The sequence below is a fragment of the Molossus molossus genome, unplaced genomic scaffold, assembly GCF_014108415.1.
Source record: "Molossus molossus isolate mMolMol1 unplaced genomic scaffold, mMolMol1.p scaffold_m16_p_7, whole genome shotgun sequence".
Classification (NCBI taxonomy): Eukaryota; Metazoa; Chordata; class Mammalia; order Chiroptera; family Molossidae; genus Molossus; species Molossus molossus.
The window spans coordinates 87,031,338-87,058,862 of NW_023425401.1; the positions used below are offsets into that span (position 1 = coordinate 87,031,338).

Below are 27,525 nucleotides of genomic sequence, written 5' to 3' on the forward strand. Positions count from 1 at the left end.
ACAGTCTGAGGAATGGGGTAGCCCCAGAGACGTGGAAGTGAGGTACAGACTGACTATCCCCAGAAGAGGGGGTGAGGAGTAAAGATAAACCACAGAACTTATATGTGTGTGTGCATGAACGACATGGACAACAAAGCTGGGGAGAGGGCGGGGAGGGAGGAGGAGGTGGGAATCAGTGGGAGAAAAAGGAGAAACATCTGTAACAAAAATAAACAAACAAATAAATAAAAACCCTATCTTTGAAGGTAAGAAATACTAAACTTAATTAAGCTTTTAGAAATGATATGGGGCTAGAAAGAAAGATGAGGACACCTGAAAAGTAATTTTATTTTTACCTTAAACTTATCAATTGCTTCTTTCCTTGAATAGCTTTATCTTGTTTGATACTCAGCTATACTCATATTAGAAACTTAGTAAACATTACTTAGTGATTCCACTTGGAAGTTATAACCATACAACTAAGATGTTTTCAATATAAGCCTATCCATATGCCAGATAAACTTTAGGAACTCTTAATATCTCTTCCTTCACACAAAGTCTCTTTCTATCCTGATGTAGTTTGATTAAGGACCAGAAACCTAACTTCCTTAAATGGGACAAAAAATAAAAACAAAAAAGGTTTCCAACTACAATTATAAGAAATCTTTCTTTCAAATACAAAATCAATTTCCTCAACTGTACAATGAATTCTAATTTAATGGTTTTTGTTCTTGCTAGTTCACTGTAAACAGTGGCCTATACATTTGTTTAAGCAATAAGTTCCTTTCTGGTTTCTTCAGAATAAAAATTAAAGGTGTTAAAGATACTACTAAAAATATTTCACTTATCAAATATATGGCCTATGCATTGAAACAGGAACTTTTCCAACTTTCATATCTTTCTAGAACCTCTATTTTTTAAGAAAATGTCATCTTTGAAATAATGTGAATGAATGCTAAAACAAAAACTGATTCAACACGTCCCTATTACTATAATTATCAGTTTTAACAAATCTCTTAAATATGTTCTACATCATCAGTTCTCTTGATTATAAGATGTCAATAATATGGAAACATTTTTGATATAACAGAACATTTAATTACATCAGCTTCCCTTCAACACACAAGTCATTTGATGATGATTATATTGGCCATTTCCATTGGTTGGCAGGAGGCTCTTCCACTAAAGGCTCCCATGGTTTCCACTGTATCATTTTTCTTGCCAGACTTAGTTCATTTTCAGCCTGTTAAAAAAAATTTTTAAAAATCATTTGATTATACTATTTAATAGATCTTTATCATAGTTAATAACTAAAATATTACTAAAGCTAATATTCTCATATCAATACCTAATAAGTTGTTCTACCATCAAATGTTTAATATTAATTAAATTACCTTAACTGTCACAGCTATGTAATTGTTATGAGTAAGAAAGGATAGATTTCTATTTCTTCTATTTGGTTAAAATTTGCTATCAGATTCTTCAAAAGTTTAATTGGTGAGTTTTCAGTCTTAATTGTCTATTCCACCATTAGACTACAAATTCTTTGAGGATCAAAAGTATGTCTCCTGCCCTGGCCGGTTTGGCTCAGCGGTTAGAGCGTTGGCCTGCGGTCCTGAGAGACCCGGGTTCGGTTCCCGCTAAGGGCATGTACCTCGGTTGCAGTTTGTCCCCGGCCCTGGTCGGTTGTGCGGGTGGCAGCCACTCGATGTGTTCCTTTCACATCGATGTTTCTCTCTCTCTCTCTCTTCCTCTCTCTCCCTCCCACTCTACCTGAACAAAAAATGGAAAAATGTCCTCGGGTGAGGATAAAAAAAAAAGTATGTCTCCTAATCAATGTCAATTGCTTTCACATTTTATTTTACTATGGCCCACAGTAAAAAAATTTTATTAAGGGATCTACAGTACACACATGTAACTCAAACAAAATATATTACCTTTACAAGCTGTAATATACTCTGTATTCTACTGTATTTTTTAAGTGCTAGTCACAACCTACCTATCTGATTTCATGACCCATAATCACTAGAAACCAGTTTGTAAAACAGTGATCTATAGAATATAGGAGAATACAATAGGTGCACAAAAAATATGTATTGAATTAGTTTCCTTAATCAGATTATGTTACATTTACTTTTTCCTTTCAAATACAATTTATAACACATTTAACAAATATATTTTAAGTTTCTTGTTATTTCACATTTTTTCTAGAACAGAAGACCTATGACAACTCTGGCCAACTTAGAACACTGTTGAACGCTGGTCAGGATGTCAGAGAAGGAAATCAAACACGGAATACATGCTTAGATTCATTCGATCAGAGGCTAGAATTCCAAAGTTAAAAGGCAACATCTCATTTATGCCCGTGGTCCACAACAGCCAATCTGTGCTTAGCAGCAACAGTCTAAAATGTGTATAAACAGCCCTGGCCAGTTTGGCTCAGCAGTTGGAGCATTGACCCGTGGACCGGAGAGTCAGTTCCCGCTAAGGGCACAGAACTCGGTTGCAGTTTGTCCCCGGCCCCGGTTGCGGTCAGGTAGGTGGCAGCCACTCAATGTGTCTCTCTCACATCAATGTTTCTCTCTCTCTTTCTTCCTCTCTCCCTCCCACTTTATCTAAAGATAAATGCAGACGTGTCCTCAGGGGAGGAAAATAAAATAATAAAATAAAATAAAATGTATATAAACAACAAGTCAAAGAGTAGACTAAAGGAAATCTGGAGGTAGAGGTGTTAGAATTGAGAAAACCATATAAACAGTGATATAAAATATCCCTTAGGGTGGCTGTTTCCCTGATTGCCTTTTTTTTTTTTTTTTTTGCATTTATCTTGAGATAGAGCGGGCGGGAGAGAGGGAGGGAGAGAGAGAGAGACAGGCGGGAGAGAGGGAGGAAGAGAGAGAGAGACACATTGAGTGACTGCCACCCACACAAACCCAACCAGGGCTGGGGACAAACTGCAACGAAGGTACTTGCCCTTAGCGGGAACCAAACCTGGGACTCTGGTCCACGGGCCAACACTCTAACCACTAAGCCAAACAAGCCAGGGCTCCCTGACTGCCTTTTGATCTGAGTCTCTTGAACATTCATGCTTTCTCTATGCCCCCAAAGCACTGTACAGTGTGGGGAGGCTGTCTAGCCCTAAAATTTACTGACATCAGCCCTATTTCAGGGAGCTGAACCCAGTTGCACACAGCTCTTGTAGGCCACTCTTTCCCTTGTCTCTAGCTTCTAACACACTATCCTTTCCTCATTCCTCTCTATCACTCTAGAAATGAGTTGTCCAATATAGCAGCCACTATCTTACATGTGACTAATGAGTGAGCACTTGAAATGTAGCTAGTTCAGCCCTGGCCGGTTTGGCTCAGCGGTTGGAGTGTCGGCCTGCGGTACAGAGAAATGTAGCTAGTTCAAATTCAGATGTGCTGCAAGTATAAAATGCACATCAAATTTTAAAGATTTAATATAAAAAAGAAGGTAAAATATTATACTGATGTTTCAATGTTTTAGCTCTACTGAATTATATAAAACATTATTAACCTTATATTACCCATGAAAATGTGCAGAACTGTATAGCTGACTTGAACATATTTATGTACCCTGAGACTACAACTGCTTGATAAATTATCAACTAAAGTCATAATCAAAGTGAAATCAGGTAGAAAAGAAAGAGGATGAGAAAGAGGACAATAGTAAGAGTTTTCAGTAAATTCCCACAACAGTACATCTAGGACCATATGGCAAATGAATAAAAAGACCAGTAAAACAGCCATCTGAATGATTAAAACAGTCTACATTCATCAAAAGTTGTCTGAACGCCCTACTCCTCTTTTTTTTTTTTTTAATTGAAGTTTTCCTTTTTTTTTTGTTTAATCCTCACCCGAAGACATTTTTGCATTTATTGTCAGATAGAGCGGGAGGGAGAGAGAGAGAAACATTGATGTGAGAGGGACACATCGAGTGGTAGCCGCCCACACGACCCAACCATGGCCAGGGATGAACTGCAACTGAGGTATGTGCCCTTAGAGGGAACCGAACCCGGGACTCTGGTCTACAGGCCGATGCTCCAACCGCTGAGCCAAACCGGCCAGGGTGCCCTACTCCTCTTTTAAGAGAGCCATCTAAGCCCTGGCCAGTCTGACTCAGTGGTTGAAGCGTCAGCCTGCGGACCAGAGAATCCTAGGTTTGGTTCCTGCTAGGGGCATGTACCAAAAAAAAAGAGAGAGCCATCTAATTCAATGCTTTTGAATATCATATCCTGTCTACTGGTGAAATACCTCCCTAATCTAGTTATTTCTAATATTTCCTTTTATTTGTCCTTTGATGCAAAACAAGAAAACATGATTACTTTTTTAAATACAAAAAAATGTAAAAATTAAATGAAACAGCACTGGATTATTTATCAGACTCACATAAGCGGAAGACATGGGGGTACACAGAGGGAGGATTTGTCCAAATGACCATTTTAAAAACCTCTACATATGGGAGATAACATTCAACTGAAGTCAAAAAGTAAAGAACAGACTGAAAAAAGTGTTTAGGCAATATGGCAAAAGATTAAGGTTATCTCTTTTATTTTAAAAAACTCAAAGAAATATGTAAGAAAAACACCAAAAACAAATTATAGAAGAAAAGTAATTGTGCTGGCTAGGTGACTCAGTTGGTTGGAGCATTGTCCCAATGAGCCAGGGTTGCAGGTTCAACCTCCAATCAGGGCACATACAAGAAATCAACCAATAAATGCATAAATAAGTGGAACAACAAATCAATCTCTCTCTCTCTCTCAAAATATCAATCAATAAAAGAAATTTTTATAATACTAATAATTCATAATATAAACACAAAATATAAGAATATATTTTTAAAGTTTAACCTTACTAGTAATTGGGGGGTAAAATGCACAACTAAAAAAAACAAGGTATAATTTCCCCCGATTTAATTAAAATTTGTAGCATTCTTTTTTGTTATTTTTTCCACTGATTTTAGAGAGTTGAAGAGAAGGATATGGGGGGGGGGGGTGAAAGGGATTTTTGTTTGTTTGTTTGTTTTTCCTAATCCTCACCTGAGGATATTTTCCCATTGATTTTTAGAGTGGGAGAAAGAGACAAACATTGATGTAAGAGACACACATCAATTTGTTGTCTCCTGTACGCACCCCAACCAGGGCCAGGGATCAAACCTGCAACCCAGGTACATGCCCTTGACTGAGAATCAAACCTGCAACCCTTTGGTGTGCAGGCCAACACTCTAAAAACTGAGCAACACCAGCAAGGATAAAAATTGTAGCATTCTTACTAAGCAATTAAAACTTAAAAGTATTTGTATCTAAAAAACATAAAATTATTCAAATAACAGTAATACTGTGTTACTAATATGAACTAAGGTAAGGCTAACAAGAATGTGCCCATTATATTCAGAAAATATCAAACTCCAAACTTCTAATAGAAGCCTCATAAATTGAAGTTATAATCAATGATACGTAACTGATGTACACATTAGAAGTATTATGTACTTGTGATTAGTCTTATATTTGATCAATTGATATTAGGAAATTTAGTTTTCCTTTCTTTCTGGAATGTCAGCTTTGTGCCTGTATACATTATGCCTCTGAACTTCTGAAGCCAAACATCTACATCCAACTTTTTCTTTACCTGAAGAATCACCTCTTCTATTTGGCCACCTTGAAGCTGGTCTTCTAATTTTTTAACATCTGGTTCCTATAATTTAAGGAACAAAAGGAAAATATTTAAACAAAGGAACACAATATCTGAAAGTTTTATATCCTATTATTTTAAAAACTTATACAAAATATGCACTTGTTATAACCAACATGATTTTTTCTCTCACTGTACCTTTACTAATTTTTATCAATTACTTGGAAACCCATTTCATCTATTTTATTATTTTTTTATATTAATATTAAAAAGTATTAAACATGTATTGACATACTTATCAAGAGTAAGAAAAATGGCCCTGGCCGGTTTGGCTCAGCGGTTGGAGCGTCGGCCTGCGGGACAGAGAGACCCGGGTTCGGTTCCCACTAAGGGCACGTACCTCGGTTGCAGTTTGTCCCCGGCCCTGGTTGGTCGTGCGGGTGGCAGCCACTCGATGTGTCCCTTCACGTCGATGTTTCTCTCTCTCTCTCCCTCCCGCTCTATCTGAACAAAAAATGGAAAAATGTCCTCGGGTGAGGATAAAAATAAAAAAAAAGAGTAAGAAAAATGATGCCTAATTCAGTCTTTCTAAAATATAGATTTTAAAAATACCACTTTATTTTTTCTTAGTATTTTCTGTATTTCCTCTGACACCATTAGCATTAAAAATAATAGCTATCTGCCCTGGCCAGTTTGGCTCAGCAGCTGAGCGTCAGCCTGCAGACCTGAGAGTCCCGGGTTTGGTTCCCACTAGGGGCATGTACCACAAAAAAAAAAAAAAGACAATTAAATGCAATGTATTTTAAAAAAATAATAGCTATCTATGAGCTGGAATTGCACTCCTAGGTATAAACCAAACCATATGACATGTTCAAGAATGTTCAAAGTAGCACAAATCAGAGCCTCAAAATTACAAACAACCCAAAAAACCACATATGATAGAATGAATAAACTAGTGTTTAAATATAATACTATATAGCCATGAGGATGAACAAACTATAACTATAAACAATAACATACATGATTCTCTCTCTTAAGTGGAAGAAACCAGACGAAAAAGAGTACATACTGATGGTTCCATTCACAACCAAGGCAAAACAAATATGTGGTTATCAGAGTTAAGAAGGATAGTTATCTTTAGGAGGATAGTAACTTAGGGGGAACAAGAGAGAATTTTGGTGTTCTGGAAATGTCCTCTCTTTTGATTTGGTGTTAACATGGGTGCGATTATCTTGTGAAAATTCATCAACATTTATATTTATGATTTCTGCACATTTCTTTGTGTATATTAATCCTCCAATAAAAGGTTATTTAAAAAAAAAATGAAATGCTGGTATAGTACCTAGATCAAGGAAAGCAGAGAAAGAATAAAAGAGTTGGAGACATTTACCTATGAAAAAAAAAAGGGAAATTTCTTACTCTCTAATGGGGGAAAAAATAAGCCCATTTTCCTTAAGGAAAATCTAAAGAAATGTTAATTTCCCCTTTAGAGACTTCAATCTGTAAATTCCAGAATTGCCAAGCTAAGAGTAAAAGTTCCAAATCAAACTGCATTGTTTTGTTGTATTCCTAAGGAAAATTCTTCAGATTAGGCTACTTATTGCACACATCAATTAATTTTAGAGTTTATGAACACAACTCTGGATAATTATAAAAGTCCATGAAGTGCATGTTAGTGTGGGAATTTGACAACAGTACAATATAGTTTGTTATAAAAGAATCGAGAGTAGTCTACTGTCTAGAGCCTTTGATTTAGAAGCTGTAACATGCTTATATTAATCTGCTTGGGCTCCCTAACAAAATACCATGACTAAGTGGCTTAAGCAACAGAAATTTACTTTCTCACAGTTGTGGAGACTGGAAGTCCAAGATCAAGGTCCGGCAGGGTAGGTTTCTCGTGAAAGCTATCTTTCTTTTTTCTTTTTTCTCTCTTTTTTTTTTTATCCTCACCCGAGGACATTTTTCCATTTTTTGTTCAGGTAGAGTGGGAGGGCGAGAGAGGAAGAGAGAGAGAGAGAGAAACATCGATGTGAAAGGAACACATCGAGTGGCTGCCACCCGCACAACCGACCAGGGCCGGGGACAAACTGCAACCGAGGTACATGCCCTTAGCGGGAACCGAACCCGGGTCTCTCAGGACCGCAGGCCGACACTCTAACCGCTGAGCCAAACCCACCAGGGCTGAAAGCTATCTTTCTAGCTTGTAGATGGCCACCTTCTCACTGTGTCCTCACATGGCATAGAGGGCATGAGCTCTCTGATGTCTCTTCTTGTAAGGACACTAATTCTACTGGATCAGGGTACCACTCACATTACCTCATTAACCTTATTACTGCTATAGAAGTTCCAGTTCAAGGGTTAGGGCTTCAACATATACATTCTGAGGGGACACAAACATTCAGTCCTTAACAATGCTCATTAAAAATTTGTAGTTAAGTGACTAATTTGGTCCTCTTCTTTTTGCAACAAAGCACTTAAAAACATTTTTTTTTTTCTTTATTGATTTTCAGAGACAGAGGAAGGGAGAGAGAGACAAACATCAATGAGAGAGAACATCAATTGGCCACCTCCTGCATGCCCCCACTGGGGATTGGGTCCACAACCTGGGCATGTGCCCTGACTAGGAATCGAACCAGCAACTTCTTCGTGCATGGGTCGATGCTCAATCACTGAGCCACACCAGCTGGGCTGCAACAAAGCACTTTAAAAACGTTATTTCTGACAGTTTTCTTCAAATACAACATACTGGTTTTGTTTTGTTTTCATTCTTCTCTACTCTGAAACTATAAAAAGGGGATGAAGATGGATGTATCTAAAGACAAAAAATAAAAGATCAATAAAGGACTGGATAGGAAAAAGAGGTAAATGAAATAGCTACAATATTAACTTAGGGAATGTACTTGATCGTATTCTTTTACTCCAGTATTTAATAGGGCCTTGTATATAGAAAGCACTCAGTAAACAGGCATTTGATGAATGAGAGAAAAGATGGAAGAAATGCATGGAAGGAAAAAGAACAGAAGTAAGAGGAAAGTGTGTAGAATTTACAAAAAATAAGCAACTGAAATTTTTTTGTTAAACGCTGCACTGGATATCATAAACACAAGAAAACAAAATTCAGTCAGCTACTTACTGCTTTAACCATATCCAGCTTCTCATTTGTAATCTGTTCTGTATATCTTCTATATGCTGCATTTTTAGGGATTTGCTCAAGAACATCAAGAATTTTTGTGTACAATATTCTTAGCCTCTGAAAAATTAAATCATACAAATTTTCATTTTAAAACACACCAAAGATTAAATGGGATACTTTAAAAAGTCTCACAGGTTTAAAAAAAAAGGACTCACAACTGTTCTTTAAGAAAAATGATTTACCTTTAGCTGTAATTTCTTCATGTCTATGCCCTATCTATCCCTTTTATAATTTAAGAAAAATAATCTTTCCTTATTATTTCTTTAATTTGATTTGAAATTTGTTTTAGTTTTAATTGTATAAAATCAATAAGCATATAAACACATACACACATATACACAAACCAACCTTGAGGACCTCTAAGAATCATTTTATTTAAAAAGTAGTCTGCAAATTTAGACATTATTTATATATTTGAACATGATATTCCATAATAGAGGGTATTTTACGATACTACTATAGAACTTGTCACAAAGAACATAAAATGAATTATGTGTGGTTTTCTTAGCCACATTTCTTCTTTAATTTAAAGAAAGGGTATGACAATAAGAATGGCCTCTTAAGAGACTTGAGTTTTAAAATGGGGATATTAATAATATATGCTTCATAGGGTGTTGTATAACTTACAACAGTACCTGGCACACATTAGGTTTCAATAAATGTTAACATTATTATTCTATATAGGAAGGAGTAGTCACTTTAGCAGGTATCAAAGAAGGGGTTACAGAAAAGGTAGCAGTGGAGACAGATCTGGAGGGACGGTAGGGCTTAGACAATTAAAGATGTTGGAAAAGGCACCTACAATGTGGCTAGTCAGAACAGAGATGTGCTAGAAGTGTAATACATACTGGATTTTGAATATTTAGCATGAAAAAAAAAAGACTATAGAATATCAAATTTTATATTAATTATATAGTGAAATATTTTGAATATGTTAGATAAAATGAAATATATTATTAAAGTATTAATGTTACCTTTTTCTTTAAATGTTTTATTAATTTTTAGAGAGAGGAATGGAGTGAGAGGAAGGGATTGAGAGGGAGAGACAGAGAATCAACGTGACAGCTGAAACATCAATCAGCTGCCTCCTCCATGAGCCTCCATGGGGTATCGAACCCACAACCCGAGCATGTGTCCTGACCAGGAATCCAACCAGTGACCCCTTCAGAGAACGGGACAATGCCCAACCGAGCCACACAGGCTGGGGAAACTTTACCTTTTTCTTTATTAAAAAAGGTGACTCCTAGAAAATTATAAACATGGCTTACATTTATGTCTTGCATTATTTTTATTGGACAGAATATGGATAGAATATAGGACACGTAGGGAATGCTTAGAAGATAAGGCTAGAGAAAAAGTGAGTTAGATTATAAGTTGTTTGGAATGCTAAGTTAATGCATTTGGGTTCTATTCTGTAGGCAATAAAAAGATTTAGGGATATTGTATGATTACATCTGTGCTTCAAGAAAATAAACCTGGGTTGGATGGAGAAACAAGCAGAAAGGCCAGTAACAAGGTTGCTGCAATTCTTTAAACAAGAGCAAGGGACTAAACTGTGGTACTATCAGTAGGGAAAGGAAATAGATACCAGACTGGAGGGGTGTTAGAGAAAAAGATCAAGAGAACTCATCACTGGAATGAACATGAAGGTGCAAGAGTAAGAGAAGTATCAACTATGATGTCCACATTCCCAACCTGGGGAGTAAAAAAACTGATAATTCTCAAGAAAATAGAGTCCACAGTGGGAAAAAACAGACTGAGAAATGGAAAACCACGAATTCAGTTTATGACAGTAATGAGTCTAAAGTCATTATGAACTCATGAGTACATGGCATTTCCTCAACAAACATTTACTAAGCACACACCATATGCTAGTCATAGTTCTCGCAGTGAACAAAATTTAAAAATTGCTGCCTTCATGAAAACCTACATTCTAGAGACAGACAACAAACAATAAATTCGTAGAATACAGTCTGTTGACTAGTGATCTGAAGGGTCACAGTAAGGACTCTTTTACTTAAAGTGAAAAGCCACAGGAGGCTTTTGAGGAAAGGACTGATACTACTTAACTTATATTTTAACAGGCTGACTCTAGTTTGATTTAAAAATAACCAAACTGCCCTGGCCAGGGCAGTTTGGTTCAGCAGTTAGAGCATCGGCCTGTGGTCCAGAGAGACCGGGTTCGGTTCCCGCTAAGGGCATGTACCTCGGTTGCAGTTTGTCCCCGGCCCTGGTTGGGTCATGTGGATGGCAACCACTCGATGTGTCCCTTTCACATCGATGTCTCTCTCTCTCTCTCTTCCTCCCACTCTATCTGAACAAAATATCGAAAAATGTCCTCGGGTGAGGATTAAAAAAAAAAAAAATTAAAAATAACCAAACTGAGGCAGTGACAAAGTTAGGAAGCAAATGCAATTATGCTCAGCAGTGGTAATGGTGGCTGAGGACAGGGGGTGGTGAGCAGTCAACACAGGGATATATTTTTAAGGCAAACCCCAGAAGATTTACTGAAGCACCAAATGTGGGGTGAGAGAAAATAGAAATGAAAGATGATTTCCAGGCTTTTAGAAGAATGGAACTGCCATTCACTAAGCCTAAGAGAGGAGCAGATTTTAAGAACAGGAACCCAATTTTGGAGCAGATTTTAAGAACAGGAACCCAATTTTGGACATGTTAAGTTTGGGTAGCCTGCCTGACATCCAAGTGGAGATGTCCCCTAAGCAATTAAATATACAAGACTCTCATAAAGGGAGAGGTAAGTGCTCGATATGGAAATTTAAGAGTTATCAATGTACAGGGTGGTATTTAAAACAACTAGACTAGGTCCCAGACACCAAGAGAGAACACATGTAAGTAAAGGTCCAAAGTAAGTCTTAGAACTCCAAAATTTAGAAGGGGGATATGACGAACAACCAGAAAGAGAGAAGGCAGAAGGAGCAGGGCTAAGAAACAGGTGTCCTGAAGCACAGTAAAGAAGTGCTTGAGGGAGACAGTGCCACACGTGCCAGGGCTGCTACTGGGTCAGTTACAATGAGAAATGTCAGAAACCATTGGATTTAGCAGCACCGAGGTCATGGTGACCTTGAAAAAAAAGAGCAGTCTGACTGGAGTATGTTCAAAGGGTAAAAAGAGAAATTGGACAGTGTGGACATTTTAACAATGTTAATTCTTCCCATCTATGAACACTACATACGCTTCCATTTATTTGTATTCTTCACTGTTTTATAATTTTCCAAGTTCAGGTCTTTTACTTCCTTGGTTAAATTTAGGGTGGTTGCCAGAGGGGAAGGGGGTTGGAACTGGGTGAAAAGGTGAAGGCATCAAGAAGTGCAGATTGGTACAAGTTACCAAATAGTCAGCATAGGAATTATGCTCAATATATTGTGATAACTAGATATGGTGCCAGGTGGCTACAGGAAACATCGGGGCAAACACTTCGCAAAGTATATGCTGTACACCTGAAACTAATACAAAACAATACCAAAAGTAAACTGTAATTTTAAAAAATAAAATTTCTAAGTAAAATAAAAAAGGAACTCGGAGACATGTTGCGTAACCATAAGGAGTTACCTATACAGGGAAGGAGAGACAGGGTGTGGTAACTGGAGGGAGGACGAGCACGGGAGATTTGGGGGCTTTGGGGGCGGGAAGACGCAAGTACGTCTGAGTACTGAAGGGAAAGACCTACTGGAAGAGGACACTGACGGCCAAAGGGCTCCTGAAGGTAGGAGTGAAGCCGCGCGAGTGCCGCAAACAATGGTCAACAAGAAAAGTGGCTGAAGAGGTCCTGACAGAGAGAAAGAAAGAGGCACGGGCACAGGAAAGCGGGGAGCCCGGCCGCCCGCGCTCGGACGAGGTGTGACCGGCGGGGGCGCCGCGCCCCGTCGCCTCGGGCTCCGTCCGCCTCGGGCCCCGTCGCCTCGGGCACGGCCGGGCCCAGCCTCCCCGGCGGCGGCGCGGAAGGGGCACCTACCTCGTGCGGACTCTCACACACCGCCAACCCCACGAGGCCAGTGGTCTGTTCAAAAACAAAGCACGATTCATGGTGTTTAAAATTCGGCACGTTCACCACGCTGAGAAAAAGCAAAACCACCAACCCCAGGCTAAAACCGGCCCCAACCAGCGACCGCGCTCTCGGTGCCGCTCGCTCGGGGTTTTACCTGCCCGGGAGGGCAGAGCGGGCCGAGCGCCCCGAAGCGCCGCCGCGCCCGCGCCCGCGCCGGCCACCGGCGAGGGGGGCTGTCGGCGGGCCACCCCACAGTCTAAATCCCACCAGTGACCTCGGCCGCCTCACCTTCTTCAGCAGGCCCGCCATGACAGCGCCTCGCCGCCGAGGACGCCCGTTCAGACGCGCTCAATCCACCACCGAGGCCGCCGCGCGGTCACTTAGGAGACAGCTGGCTCCTCCCCTCAGGAGCTCCTCGGGTCCGGCGCTGCCCCGCCCATTCCTAAGGGGAACTGGCGCACGCGCAGTGAGTGCACCAGCGTCTGGTCCAGGCACTGGGGAAAGGGTTTTGTGTTAGGTGTCTGCCTCTCGGGTCCTGTAATTTACACCGCGACGGATTGCCCAAAGGTCAGGGATATACTCCGAGTTACCAGAATCTCAGAGCAGTCGTTCTAGGAATCTGCACTCAGCTTAACCTTTGGCGAATTCCTTGACGCCCTCCCACACTGTAGTCTAGTAAAATGAGGGTGGCCGTGGAGCTATCATCTCGGTGATCTCTTTACTGCAAAGGTTAATTCGTACAGCTATACCAGTATTCTAGGTATTTGCAGCCAAAGCACTGTTCAGTACGCAGTTGCGTTTCCCATCGCAACCCCTTTCTTCTCCATTTCACTCGCTGGAGTACATCTCCCATTTTCTCATTTTCCCAGGTGAAGCGATACCAGATCACTTTTCCCCACTTCTACAAACATTTATTGAGCACGTGCTAGTGACTGGGACATGATTTGTAAGACACGATCTCACATCCTGGAATTCACAGAGCAGTGATGAACACATGCCTTAATACGTAATTCTAGTGTTCCAAAAGAGGTTTATATCAAGTGTAATGGTTACAGGGAAGAGGAAATAACTAACCAAAAATTATGGGTGACTTGTGTTAAAGAAGGCATTGACTAAAAAGTTAATGAGAAAAATGCACAAGAGAGAATACGTGTACAAAGAAATATAGATATTCTGAATTGCAGTTGTCATAATTTAAATAGTAAAACATCCCACAAAATGAGAGAAAATATTTGCAACCACATATAATCACCAAAAGATAAGCAGTACCTGAAATATATAAGGAACTTCTATAAATCAGTAAAGAAAGAACTAATAACCTGAACAGGTCTCCCTTCTTCCATTCCTGCCTTCCTGTCTGGAATATATTAAATGAGTTAATATATGTAAAGTGCCTGGCTCAGTACATGGAACAAAGCAGCACACACATGATTTTTAGTTTTGGCGTTATTCTCAACCTAGTAGATAGAATAATTATTTTAGAAATTCTCCTATGATTTTTCACTTGCAGTGTAAAAGCCAAAGTCCTTACACCCACCTATAAGATTGCCCCCTCTGCCCCTCACCTCTCAGACCTAACCTCCAGTCCCCTTCCCCTGCTCAGGGAAGCTGGTTTTCTAACCCTTTTCTTGAAAAACTTGTCCACCAGTTGGGCACATGGCTGGCTCTCTCACTTCTTTCAAGTATCTGAAAATATTACCTTCTCATTGTGGCCTGCCCTGGCCCTGAGATTTCAAATTGCAAGTCCCCACAGAGCTACTCCTTGCCTTCTTCTCTCCTTCACTTTTCATTTTCTTTAAAAATTGTTTTTTAGATAGGAAGGGAGAGGAAAAGAGAAAGAGAAACACAGATGCAAGATCAGAACATCAGTGGACTGCATCCTGCATGCCCCACCCTGGGGATTGAGCCTGAAATGCAAGCATATGCACTGATCAGGAATTGAACCAGCAACCTTCTGGTGCATGGGATGACACTCAATCAGCTGAGCCATACTGGGCCAGGTCTTTGTTTCAGTTTTCTTCAGCCCTTATCACCCTTTAATGTGCTATCTAATTATCTTATGATTTTTTGTATCATTCTTTCTAGACTATAAACCATATGTGAATGGAAATTATGACCTATCATATCTCAAGTGCCTAAAATAGTACATGCTACATAATAGGCACTCAATATATATGTTTTTGGTGAAAATGATAGAATAAAAGGCAAAAGAAAATAATAGGCAATTGACAAAAATGGAAACAGGAACACTTGATAAACATGTAAAGGACTCAAGCTCCCTAATAATTAAGTGGAAATTAATTATAATTTTACTGCCATGTTATGGACAAAAATTAAAGACTGACAATACCAAGTGTTAGCAAGGATGTAGAGCAGTAGGAACACTCATACACTGCTGGTGGGAGTGAATTGGTATAATCACTTTGGGGAATAATTTTACAAATGTTAGTTGAAGATATGTAAAACCAATAACTGAGTGTTATGGGTTGAATTATGTTCCCCCCTCAAATTCATATGTTGAAGTCCTAACCCCCACTTGTTTCAGACTGTGACATTATATGGAAAGAGGGTCATTGCAGATATAATTTGTTGAGATAAGGTCATTAAAGTGGGACCTGTCCAATATGACCGATGTCCTTATAAAAGGGAAGATTTGGACAGATACATGGACACAGAGAATGCGATGATGCTTCTACAAGCCAAGGGATACCAAAGATTGCCCACAAAATCACTAGCAATTAGGGGAGAGGCACAGGACAGATTCTCTCAGCCCTTAGAAGAAACCAACCCTACTGACACCTTAATCTTGAACTTCTAGCCTTCAACAGGTGAACTAACACTTTTATCTTATTTAAGCCACTCAATTTTGTTACAGCAACCCTATAAACTAACACTAGGTAATAGATTAGTTTGACGTATGCTTCTCTCTTCCATTTAGGATAGCTGTCCCTAGAAATGTGAGCCATGGGATATAATCTTTCAGTTCATATTACCCAAGAATTAGACTTTACCATAACTTTCATCATAATTTCCAATTCCTAGTAATTAAATCATCCACAATGATGATTCAGAACAGAGGGTATGTACATTAACAAATGTGCATGTATTAATGGCATTTTAAAGATACATATATGGCCCTGGCCGGTTTGGCTCAGCGGTTAGAGCATCAGCCTGCGGTCCAGAGAGACCCGGGTTCGGTTCCCGCTAAGGGCATGTACCTTGGTTGCAGTTTGTCCCCGGCCCTGGTCGGTCGTGCGGGTGGCAGCCACTCGATGTTTCTCTCTCTCTCTCTCCCTCCCACTCTACCCAAAAAAATGTCCTCAGGTGAGGATAAAAAAATAAATTTAAAAAAAAATAAAGATACATATATGCATGGATATATATATAACATATATAAGTGTACAGAAACTATGGAATTAGAACAAACCATCTGATATACCATTTTCTCCAACAAAGATGACATACTTATTTGGACACACTAGATTAGGTTACAGGAAACCACATTAGGATTGGAAAGATATATTCTATTTTTCAAACCAGATAATGCTGAAATCGTCACTGAAATTTAGATGAATGCAAGTTTATGAGGTCACAATCCTTGTTCCCTGTCCCTCCAGATTCCAGGAATTTTGTCATTGTGGGAGGTGTTCTAGAATGTAGAATCATGTGATTATAAAAGATGCAGATGTTTTCATTTGGTACAATTTTGAGTTTAAGCTTTTGCTGTACTATATTTGCTTAAGACATCATGGCTAACAGACCTAGCTGACCGTGGCTAAGGTACTGCATAGCTAACCAGTTATATGTGGTGGGAAAATGTATAGTTTTTCTCAGCCAATTCCTTTACAGAGGTGTGTGGCTTTGTATGAGGGGGGCTGGATAGTGGTGTTCTATGGCTGGTGGCAGAATTAGCTACAAATGGAAATCAACCTTGACATCTGTGATATTGGAAGGGGATTTGGAAATGTCTTAATATGAGTAGTAGGAGCATCAAATGCACCATATTTTCAGTTGGAAGAAAGTTCCCAGAGGGGTAAATGTTTAAGTTATCAGGAAGGAGGTAGACTTGGGGAAGTTAGGTAAATAAAGTTAGCAAGCCAGGTGACTCAGAGCTGCAATCTGGATCTCATCTTTTATACAATTTGCTCTGCAGGATTTCTAAGCCTATCCAATTAAGAACAGCTTGTTTCTCCAAAATGAAGTAACTGGAAGGGTTAGGACCTCTTATACTGCTTTTTAATGGCACAAGACTCTTTTGTGATAGCTGGATCTTACCAAAGTTAGGTAGTTGAAATATTTCCCTGGATTGTATGGCTCTGGAGCTATGCTGAGGAGCCTTGACCTGAGAGAGCATGAGACCAAACAACTGGAAAGGAGAAAGCATTCCAATTTACAGGGCATGAGGGGCTCATTCCTGAAAATCTAAAGGAGGTGAATACTGCTTTTGCCAGTTTCCCCAGGAGGTGGTGATAAAGAGACATATGTTAATGGTAATGTTGACAACCATATCCTATTGAGGGGATAAAGAACTTTATTTCTTTTAGATGTTCTGCTGAACTCATTTGGTAAAAACATAATAAATAGTACAAGATAAAGGAGTTTGGGCTAGAATGTCTCATATACATGTACACAATGTGGGGAAGACATCCAGTCCAGGAATGGCTAGGACCCAAAAAGAGCCAACTTGCCATTTAAAAAATCATTACTAGCCTGGCTGGTGTGGCTCAGTGTATTGAGCATCATCCCATGGACTGAGACGTCCTGGTTGGATTCCTGATCAGGGCACATGCCCAGGTTGTGGGCTCAATCCCCAGAAGGGGGCATGCAGGAGGCAGCCGATTGATGTTTCTCTCTTAAATTGATGTGTCTGTCTATCTCTTTCCCCTCTCTCTAAAAAAATCAATAAAAACATATTTTTTAAAAATAATTACTAACAACAGTAAATAGCAGCATATGGAGACCTTGATTATGTGGCCTTATATGACATTAAAATGTTACTGAATGCATTTTTAATAGCTGAAGGATGTGTTAGGCTTACTTAAAGGGCGGTAAAAGGAGGAGTGGGTGGGGGAATCAATGTGTCAGTGCCAGCACCTGGAAGAAGGAGAGTAGGCAGGGAAAAGGAGCGTGCTGAAGAAAAGTGAATAAAGTTAAAAATCCAGCTGAACAAGAAGTAGAACCAGCTCAGGGCCAGCAAACAGGGTGCAATAGGAAAGCTAAATGAAATTCACATAATATCCTGACAGCACAGTGTAGCTGTGATGGTTGTAGGGGGATGGTGGGAGACTCTTGAGGAAACTGAGAGGCAAGCACACTAAATATAATTCATTTCTCTGGTACAGTCAAAGAAAGAAGATGCAGAAAAGAACTAGAGTGTGACGGAAATGCCTTATTATAACTTAGACAATTAGAAATTAGAAGCAAATCATTATTGCTATTATTATGTTTTTGTCTAAGGAAACTGCACTATGATGAGGTATTATTAAATCCTTGTCAACAATACTAAAAACTTACAACTAATGCCATAGTTCTTAAGTGGTGGGCTGTAGGATTTTTCTTTAGACCACCTCAGTTCCCTCACGTTCCCCAATTGTCCCTTCCACAGAGGGCTGTAGGGGCTGCTGCTGGGACAGTCCTCATGTTAACAGTCATGTGATGCCTCCTAGAATGGCCTCTTTATTTCTGGGATATTCTTTTTTTTGGTACATGCCCCTAGCGGGAACCAAACCCAGGACTCTCTGTTCCGCAGGCTGATGCTCCAACCGCTGAGCCAAACCGGCCAGGGCATTTCTGGGATATTCTTGGCATGAGCAAGGAAAGACAAATTTAGTAAAAAATTGGCTTCCAATGTCCTTGCTTATTCCAGCAGTTATGCCTGCTCACCTCTTCCCGTAGGCTTGAACCCACTGACCTTGACATATTATGGCTTGAGTGGATTGACCCTAAACAGTCCTTTGATAAACAGTTATTAGTTGCAAATAGCACACTGAGAAATTTCTCTCTCCCTATTCCTAATTTGGAAGAGTCAAGTAGGCATATATGTCTTTGCTTCTTTGGCCCTATATTTCTCATTCCCACTGAAATATATATATTCCTTCTTCTAATACATATACCCATCTATATGGCCTTTTCTTCAACATCATTATGAACTCCCAACAGAAATATAGCTTCACAATTTACCAGCTTTATGGCTTGAGCAGGTCCTTCAAATTCTCTGGATTTTGGCCAATATCTCCATCTGTAAAGCTCACTGTGATTGGATTAGGTGATCATTGCCTGACAGGTGGTTCTAGAACCCCAAACTGTGCAAGACTGTGTTCCAGGGCAGTCAGGTCAATACAGATTGTAATAATATTTGCTTTGACTTATATTTTTAAGTAATAAATAAAAATTATTTTAAATTTCCCTTTTAAAAAAATTATTCAAGGGCCTCCAACTGCACAGCAGGTATAAATACGAACTGTGGTTAGTGGAGGTAAAATGAGATTGGAAGCAGTTTATCATAGCTGGACATAGAAAGCTTCATCCACTTCCCTGTTAACTCCTGGCAACCACTAATCTGCTCTCTATTTCAAGAATGTTCTATAAATGCAGTTATACAGTATGTAACCGTTGAGTTTCACTTTTTTCACTCAGCAAAGTTTCTGGAGAGTAATGCAGATTGTTGGATGTATCAGTAGTTCATTCCTCTTTATTGCTGAGTATTATTCCATGGTTTGAATATACCACAGTTTGTTTAACCAGCCACCTGTCGAAGGACATCTGGGTTGTTTTTGGCTATGACAACAAAGCTACTACGAACATTCATGTTCAGATTTTTGAGTGAATATAGGTTTTCATTTCCCTGGTATTAATACTTAGGAGTGCAATTGCTAGGTCGTATGGTAATTTCATGTTTACGTTTTTAAGAAACTATTACACTGTTTCCACAAGTGGCTGGATCATTTTACATTCCCACCAGCAATGCATGAGGGATGGAGTTTTCATCCTTGCCAGCATTTGGTGGTGTTACTAATTTTTTTTTTTTAATTTCAGTCGTTCAGACAAGTGAGTAGCTATGTCTTTTTGTAGTTATAATTTGCATTTCCCCAATAGAGTGTTGATGTTGAACATCTTTTCATGTGTTTATTTAACATTTGTATATGCTTTTCTCACCAAAAGCAAACAAAAACGGTAACTATATGAAGTGATGGGGTAATAAATGTGTTAATTAATTTGATGGTGGTAATCATTTTATAATATATCAAATCACATTGTACACTTTAAATATAAACAATTTTGTCAATTATATCTCAATAAAACAAGCAAACAACAACAACAAAAAGAAAGCATTACCAGCACACTCCTAACGTTAGCTCATCTATTCTTCGTTTCTCTGATTTCCTTTGTATTCTAACATAGTACCACACAGCCTAGAAATAGTTTAATTTCTACTTCCTCTTTGCTCATTTGGAGAGCAGAAAACATGATTTTTACTTCTTGTACTTTCCCACAGCACTTTTACAGAGCTAGTCATAAAGTCGGTGTATCTAACAAATATATCTTAATCAATAGATTGTTAAAGCATTGATGGAATAATCAGAAATTGTAAGTGATGGGAGAAACTTCGATTTGAGAACCATAAAACTTTTTCTTACCATCAGTATTTTTTTTTCAATGTCAGTGTTTCAGACTTAAAGATCACAAGAGGAGCACAGCCAGTGTGGCTCAGTGATTGAGCGCCGACCCTTGCACCAAGAGGTCGCCAGTTCGATTCCCGGTCAGGGCACACGCCCGGGTTGTAGGCCTGATCTCTAGTGGGGGACATGCAGGAGGCGGCCAATCAATGTTCTCTCACATCGATGTTTCTATCTCTCCCTCTCCCTTCCTCTCTCTCCAAAATCAATAAAGAAAAAAAAACTTTTTTAAATCACTAGAGAAAAGATGCAAGAAGGCACTGAGGAAGTATTCAGGAGATCGGGCATGTGCATAAGCTATTCTCTATTCTTCACATGCATATTCTTATCTTTGAACCAAATGGCCTGATGCTATACTATTTAATTTTTTAAGTAACCTCTACATACTGTAGCAACTCATTCTCACAGCTATGCAGTTAATTCCTTAACCCCCTGTACTTCATTCAAAAAAATCTTATATCAATATTTTTTTTTAAGAAAGTGAAACTAGATCACCAACTTACACCATACACAGGAATAAACTCAAAATGGATAAAAGACTTAAATGTAGGTTGTGAAACCATAAAAATCCTAGAAGAAATGTAGGTAAAACTACAAACATCACGTGAGCAGAATTTTCACAGATAACATCGCCTAGGCAAGAGAAACAAAGGAAAAAATTAATACATGGGACTACATAAAACTAAAAAGTTTCTGCACAGCAAAAGAAATCAGCATCAAAATGAAAAGGGAACTCACTGTATGGGACAACATATTTGCTAATGATATGTCAGATAAGGGATTAATATCTAAAATATATAAAGTACTCACACAACTCAACAAAAGGAAAACAAACAACCCAATTAAAAAGTGGACAGAGGCACTGAATAGACACTTCTCCAAAAAAGACATACAAATGGCCAAGAGACATGAAAAAATGCTCAATGTCACTAATCATCAGAGAGATGCGAATTACAATGACTGTGAGGTATCACCTCACACCTGTCAGAAAGGCCACCATTAACAAATCATCAAAGAACAAGTGCTGGCGAGGGTGTGAAGAAAAGTGATTCTAGCACACTGCTGGTGGAATTGCAGACCTGGGCAGCCACTATGGAAAACAATATGGTGTTTCCTCAAAAAATTAAAAATGGAATTGCCATTTGACCCAGTGATCCCACTTCTAGAAATATATCCTAAGAAGCCTGAAACACCAATCAGAAAGAATATATGTACCCCTATGTTCACAGCAACACTATTTACAACAGTTAAGATCTGGAAACAACCCAAGTGTCCATCAGTAGCTGAGTGGATAAAAAAGCTTGGTACATTTACACAATGGCATACTATGCAGCTGTAAAAAAGAAGGGTCTCTTATCCTTTGAGATGGCATGGAGGGACCTGGAGAACATTTTGCTAAGCAAAACAAGCCATTCAGATAAAGACAGGTATCACATAATCTCATTTGTGGAATATAATGAACAAAATAAGCTAACAATCAAAATAGATTCAGAGACATGAAAGTAGGCAACAGACTGACAAACCTCAGAGGAAAGGGGAGTGGGCGGGAGATATATACCAAAGAATTTATATGCATATATGCATAACCAATGATCACAGACAGCCCTGTGTTGAAGAAAGGGGGGACAGGAGTGGGGAGGAAGATGTCAATGGGGGGAAAAGGAGGAAATCTGTAATGCTTTCAACAATAAAAATTCTTTTAAAAAAGAATAGGTTCATTTCTTATTCAGTAACGGATAGTTCATAATGTGCTTAAACTACTAGTAGTCTCATTTTCCTCCACAGTACTCTTTTTATTTATTTTAATTTTTTATTTCAGTTTTGAAGACTTTATTGGATATACATTCTACTTCTATTGATTTTCAGCTCCTTTGGGCTCTTGGTAAGACACACAAAGGAGAAAAATATGGAGAGCAAGGTAAGAATCCACCATGAATATATCAAATTGATCCTTTTTCTTAATTAGTTAGGCTTATTTATATTTAATGATATAACAGATGTTCAGGTTCTTGTAGTTTTAAAAACATCTTTTTCTACACAGTCTGTTCTTACCATTGGTGTAGTTCTTTAGATATTTAGGAATGCTTTTATTTTTATTTAGTGGTTAACTGTATATTCATAATATTACATAACTTTCTTGGTTTCCAATTTCTCTATGTGGTACCTGTTAGTTTCCTACTAGGAAAATTGAAATTGTCATGTTCCTTCTTCCTCCTCCCTTTCTCTGCATTTCCTTTCCCACCCACTTTTAGGAAAAGAAGGTTACCTTTCTTAGTGTTTTCTGTCCTTGAGTATCTTCTAGATGTTGCTTTGGAGAAATATTATGTCAGATTGCTTATTCTCCTTATTTTTTAATTTTATTTTTACCCTGGCAGCACATGGTTTTCTTTCTCTGTACTTAAAATCCACTGATGTTACCAGGTTATGTTTCTCTATTGACTGTTTACATAATTTTTTTCCTTGTACATAGTGTGTCCTGTATCTATTTAGGTTTATATCTTCCTTTATTTTAGAAATTAAATAAAATATATGTTTTTCAATAATTGCTTCTATTTTTTAGCTTTGTTCATTAGGGTCTCCAACTTTGCATTTTTTGGAACTTATTTGACTGTTTTATAAACAGATAAAGATACACCGACATATAGGTATATACTCTACTATCCTTTTCAATGCTTTATTTTCATTCCATTTTGTTTGCTTTTCTCATTTTTATCCCAGTGTTGTTATTTTTTTTTTCTTTATTGATTTGAGAGAGAGAGGAAGGCAGAGAGAGAGAAATATTGATGAGTGAGAACATGGATTGGCTGTCTCCTGCATGCCCCCACTGGGGATCAGGCCCACAACCTGGGCATGTGTCCTGACCAGGAATTGAACTGGTGACCTCCTGGGGCATGGGTTGACACTCAACCGCTGAGCCACACTGGCTGGACTATTCCAGTGTTTTTTTTACTGTATCCTCTCTAGGATCTATTCTCTCTTGAGAAGTCTTTAAAATTTTATCTTCATTTCTGTGACAGCTTTTTTATTTCTCTTCTACTTCTTTCCTGAATTCTGAAAACCTTTATTTCATCTTCTACTTTCATCTTTTCATTAAATGCTTGCATTTCTACTTTGTAGTCTTCCTTCACAGATGAATTTGTGTTGTTGTTTAATTTAATGACAAAAATACATGACCATAATTTTCCTCTGCTCAATGGCAGCATTTTTCTGAGGACTGTAATTCATCTGTTTAAAAAGTTTGCTGTTCTGCCCTGGATGGTTTGGCTCAGAGGCTAAAGTGTTGGCCTGTGGACCAAAAGTCCTGGGTTCGGTTCCCACTAAGGGCACGTACGTGGGTTGCAGTTTGTCACCAGCCCTGGTTGAGGTTGTGTGGGTGGCAACCAGTGGATGTGCCTCTCTCACATCGATGTTTCTCTCTCTCTCTCCTGCCCGCCCTCCCTCCTGCTCTATCTTAAGATAAATGCAAAAATGTCCTCAGGTGAGGATTAAAAAAATTAAAAAATAAATAAAAAATGTTTGCTGTTCTTTTCTTTCATTTTACTATTATATTTATGCTATATGAATTCCATGTTTATTAATCTTTTTGTTGTTGTTAATCCTTACCTGAGGATATTTTTCCATTGATCTTTTAGAGTGAGTGGAAGGGGAGAGAGAGACATCAGTGTGAGGGAGACACATCAATTGGTTGCATCCCACATGACCACAACTGGCACCGGGGATCAAACTGCAAGCCAGGTATGTGCCCTTGACTGGAATTGAACCCGTTACCCTTCAGTCCATACGTCAATGCTCCAACTGCTGAGCCAAATTGGCCAGGGCATTAATCATTTTTAAATAAGTTGAATTTTTCTGAGCCAACTATATCCAGAAGATAAGAGTTTGCTTCCTACAGTTACAACTCATCTATGTGATTCTGTGTGGCTTCCTTCCTGTTTTCCTAACCCAACCCAGATCCAAGAGGATTTGTGCAACCCCTGCTCTTCTTAGTTTCTGCCCAGATTGCTACAATCAAATGCAAGAGCTTTTGCTATAGAACTCATTCCAAACATGAGTTCTTCATCTTTAGAAGGTGTACAGGGTAGGGCAAAAGTAGGATTCTAGTTGTTTATATGGAAAAGAATACAATGATTAATAAATAATAATATAAGAAAAAACTCTATTTCTTATACTCACAACTGTAAGCCTACATTTTGCCCCACCTTGGGTATTAGCTAGTAGTTTAGAAATCTGCTGCCATCAGGCCTTCTCATCACTCTGTACTTTTTATATCCTCCTACAAATATTTCTAATCTTTATGCTTTTAGCAGCCTTTACATATTTTGTAAGGATTCTAAACCTTATATTAGTCTAGTTTTGCTGAAAATGGAGTTTATGGTGGGTTTTTTGTTTGTTTGTTTTTTTGTTTGTTTTTTTGTCATTCTCCATGTTGCTTTTGCACATTTTCTAGAAAGAGAAAGATAGGAACTGAAATACCCATGTTCAGCCCTGTCCAGTTTGGCTTGGCAGGTAGAGTGTCAGCCCGCCGACAAGAGAGTCTCACTAAGGGCACGTACCTCATTTGCAGTTTGTCCCTGGCCCTGGTTGGGGTCATGTGGGTGGCAACCACTCAATGTGTCTTTTTCACATCGATGTTTCTCTCTGTCCCTTTCTCCCCGTCTCCCTCCCCCTCTATCTGAAGATAAATGCAAAAATGAGGATAAAAAATAAATAAATTAATTAATTTTTTTAAAAAAAGAAATATCCATGTTCAAACCAAAAAGCTTTCTGTTATCTATGCTTTCTGTTATCTATTTTGACATGATAACTATTCTTTTATTAGTATTTCATAAGGTGGTAGTTGTAATTGTAAAACCAGCTATTGCATAACTAGCTCATGTAATTCAACAATTGAAATCATTGTTTGTCTCATATTATTAACTATTATGTCAGATCTTTATATATTGATATGACTGATATATTGAAAAACGTAAGGCTTTAATATATTTTTGATAGATTCCATTGTTGAATTTTTAGCATATTGACATGGTTATGTATTTTGATAAAACATTAGCTCTTGTGTTCTGTTATTTAAGGGACTTTTTTTCATTATTATTTTGATACTGAGAAGAACTGTCACTTTCCTAGAACCAAGCATTGTTTTACATTAAATATTTCTACAAATGGCCTTGTTTCCCTTTTCTTAATAGCTATTAGAAAACAAGACCCTATTTGGGGGGTCCCATCATAAGATAGGGGGCCCCATCACAATGTTGTCTACTTTAATGTTAGCTATACTTTTTTATTCAGATTCATTTAAATCTGTGTTTAGCCCTATTTTATCATCATAGATCAATTTTAATTCTTTCTGTAATAGTTCCTTCCTTCTCAGGTTTTGAAAACCCTAAAATTTGATGCTCATAGCAATTTGATTTAAAATGTTAATAAATATGTTGAACTTCTTGAACAATACAGAGTCAAATGGATATTTGCCCTTTATTAAGATTTTCTTTGAGTATAGTTATTCAGTCTTAACCCCTGAACTGTTCTTTACCCATGTTTTTGTTTGTTTGGTTTTGGTTTTGTTTTTATCTCATCCCTAGGATTGCTCGGACAGTTTCTGTTGAAGGCACTGTAGAAATCATGGTATCTACTTACTACACTAGTGTTCCTTATGGAAAAAAAAATACCAAGCATAGCACCTTGCACATGGAAATCACCTTTAAAAAAATGAATGAATAAAAGATATATGAATAGTAAAATAAGGTTCAAATGATAAAAGTTATTCACAGTCCTGCTCACAAACTACCTGCTTATGTTTGGCTCAGCTGAAAACAGCATGACATCTTTTACCCATCCAAAGCTTCCTTCGTTCTGGGTTGCTCGAATGCTACCAGCTGTATTTCTGTGATCAGAAATGCTTGGCAGAAATAGGCAGTACCTTAATTTACCTTGACCTAGACACTGTTTGCAATTCACCTAACTGTGAACATACCCTCCTTTCCTCCTCCTACTTCTCTTTCTGGACCTTTAAAACATTTTCTCTGTATCTTTTGTATTTACTTGTTTATTCATTCATTTCTGCAAGCTCAGGTAATTTGAGGCGTTAGCTTTCCTAATACTGTTATCAATAGTCTATATATTCGTATTATAGGGACCTTTGTGATATCTTGTATGTGTCTTTATAATATCTGAGCTCATGAAATCATGTATGAACCACAGTGATTTCATTTACTGAGTCTCTTCTTTCTCTGTGAAACCTATGTGTGCATGGTTAGAATTTTACGTCCTATGGCCTATCCTCTCCTGTTGTAGATATTCAGGTAACTGAATCATTGCCATCTGTAAACTTTATGGTCTTATATCTTCTATTTTCTGTCTGAAATATCCAGTTTTGTTTTTCTTAATTAATATAAATTTACGATACAATTATATTCATGACATTTTATATGCAAAGGTAAAATTAAGTAACAGTATTAATAGTAAATGTTACTCAATATATAAAAATGTGGATTATATTTATTTTCCTAATTATATTTAAATACATTGATTTCATAGTAACAACATGTTATCCTCTAATAATTTCAAAGTTTAATTTGGACAATCTTAGATAAAAGTATCTTTTTAAGACTGAAGAATAAAGATCACAGATTTATTTTTTAAATGACTAGTGTTAAATTTCTACATTTTATATACTCACAGCAGAGGCTGTGTTAGTTATGTTTGTTCTCTGAGTTATTTTTTATTACCAATTCACTTCTATGCAAAATAAAACTCTATAATATTCTCAGGAGTATCCTGAATGGCTTTTCTATTTTTTTTTTCCTTCTATTTAATCTCTGTTTGACTTTAGCCTGTGGGCTTAATGGATAATTGTTGCCAAATGAAAGTTAAAAATGAACTCAGAACCAGTTTACAACCTGCCTGGTACCAAGAGATTTGCAAATCTATAATTCTCTTGTTAAACTCTTGGGAGTTAATTATGGCAAATCACACTAATTAAATTATTCTCGAGGCCTTTATTAAAAACAAATCTATTATGTT

The 27,525-nt window shown here is 38.1% G+C and overlaps 1 protein-coding gene across 2 annotated transcripts; it reads right to left on the minus strand.

The window, feature by feature from the left end:
* Window positions 1-309: 309 nt before the first annotated feature.
* Window positions 310-13,214, minus strand: NDUFA5 (NADH:ubiquinone oxidoreductase subunit A5). Of its 2 annotated transcripts, XM_036246855.1 has the most exons (5): window positions 13,118-13,214; window positions 12,797-12,841; window positions 8,764-8,880; window positions 5,628-5,693; window positions 310-1,222 (listed from the first exon to the last, which is right to left on the minus strand). In XM_036246855.1, exons 1-5 carry the CDS (start codon window positions 13,136-13,138, stop codon window positions 1,121-1,123), a joined length of 351 nt encoding a protein of 116 aa, XP_036102748.1. In that variant the 5' UTR covers window positions 13,139-13,214; the 3' UTR covers window positions 310-1,120. The 2 variants fall into 2 exon arrangements, with proteins under 2 accessions (XP_036102748.1, XP_036102749.1); XM_036246856.1 differs by lacking the exon at window positions 8,764-8,880.
* Window positions 13,215-27,525: the final 14,311 nt, after the last annotated feature.

Excerpts from the sequence above, each read along its gene's own strand:
- NDUFA5 (XM_036246855.1), bottom strand. The coding sequence starts at position 13,138 with ATGGCGGGCCTGCTGAAGAAG. Across the intron at positions 8,881-12,796 it reads TGTGTGAGAGTCCGCACGAG|AGGCTAAGAATATTGTACAC; the intron begins GTAGGTGCCCCT and ends TTAATTTTTCAG. Across the intron at positions 5,694-8,763 it reads AGCTGGATATGGTTAAAGCA|GAACCAGATGTTAAAAAATT; the intron begins GTAAGTAGCTGA and ends CTTAAATTATAG.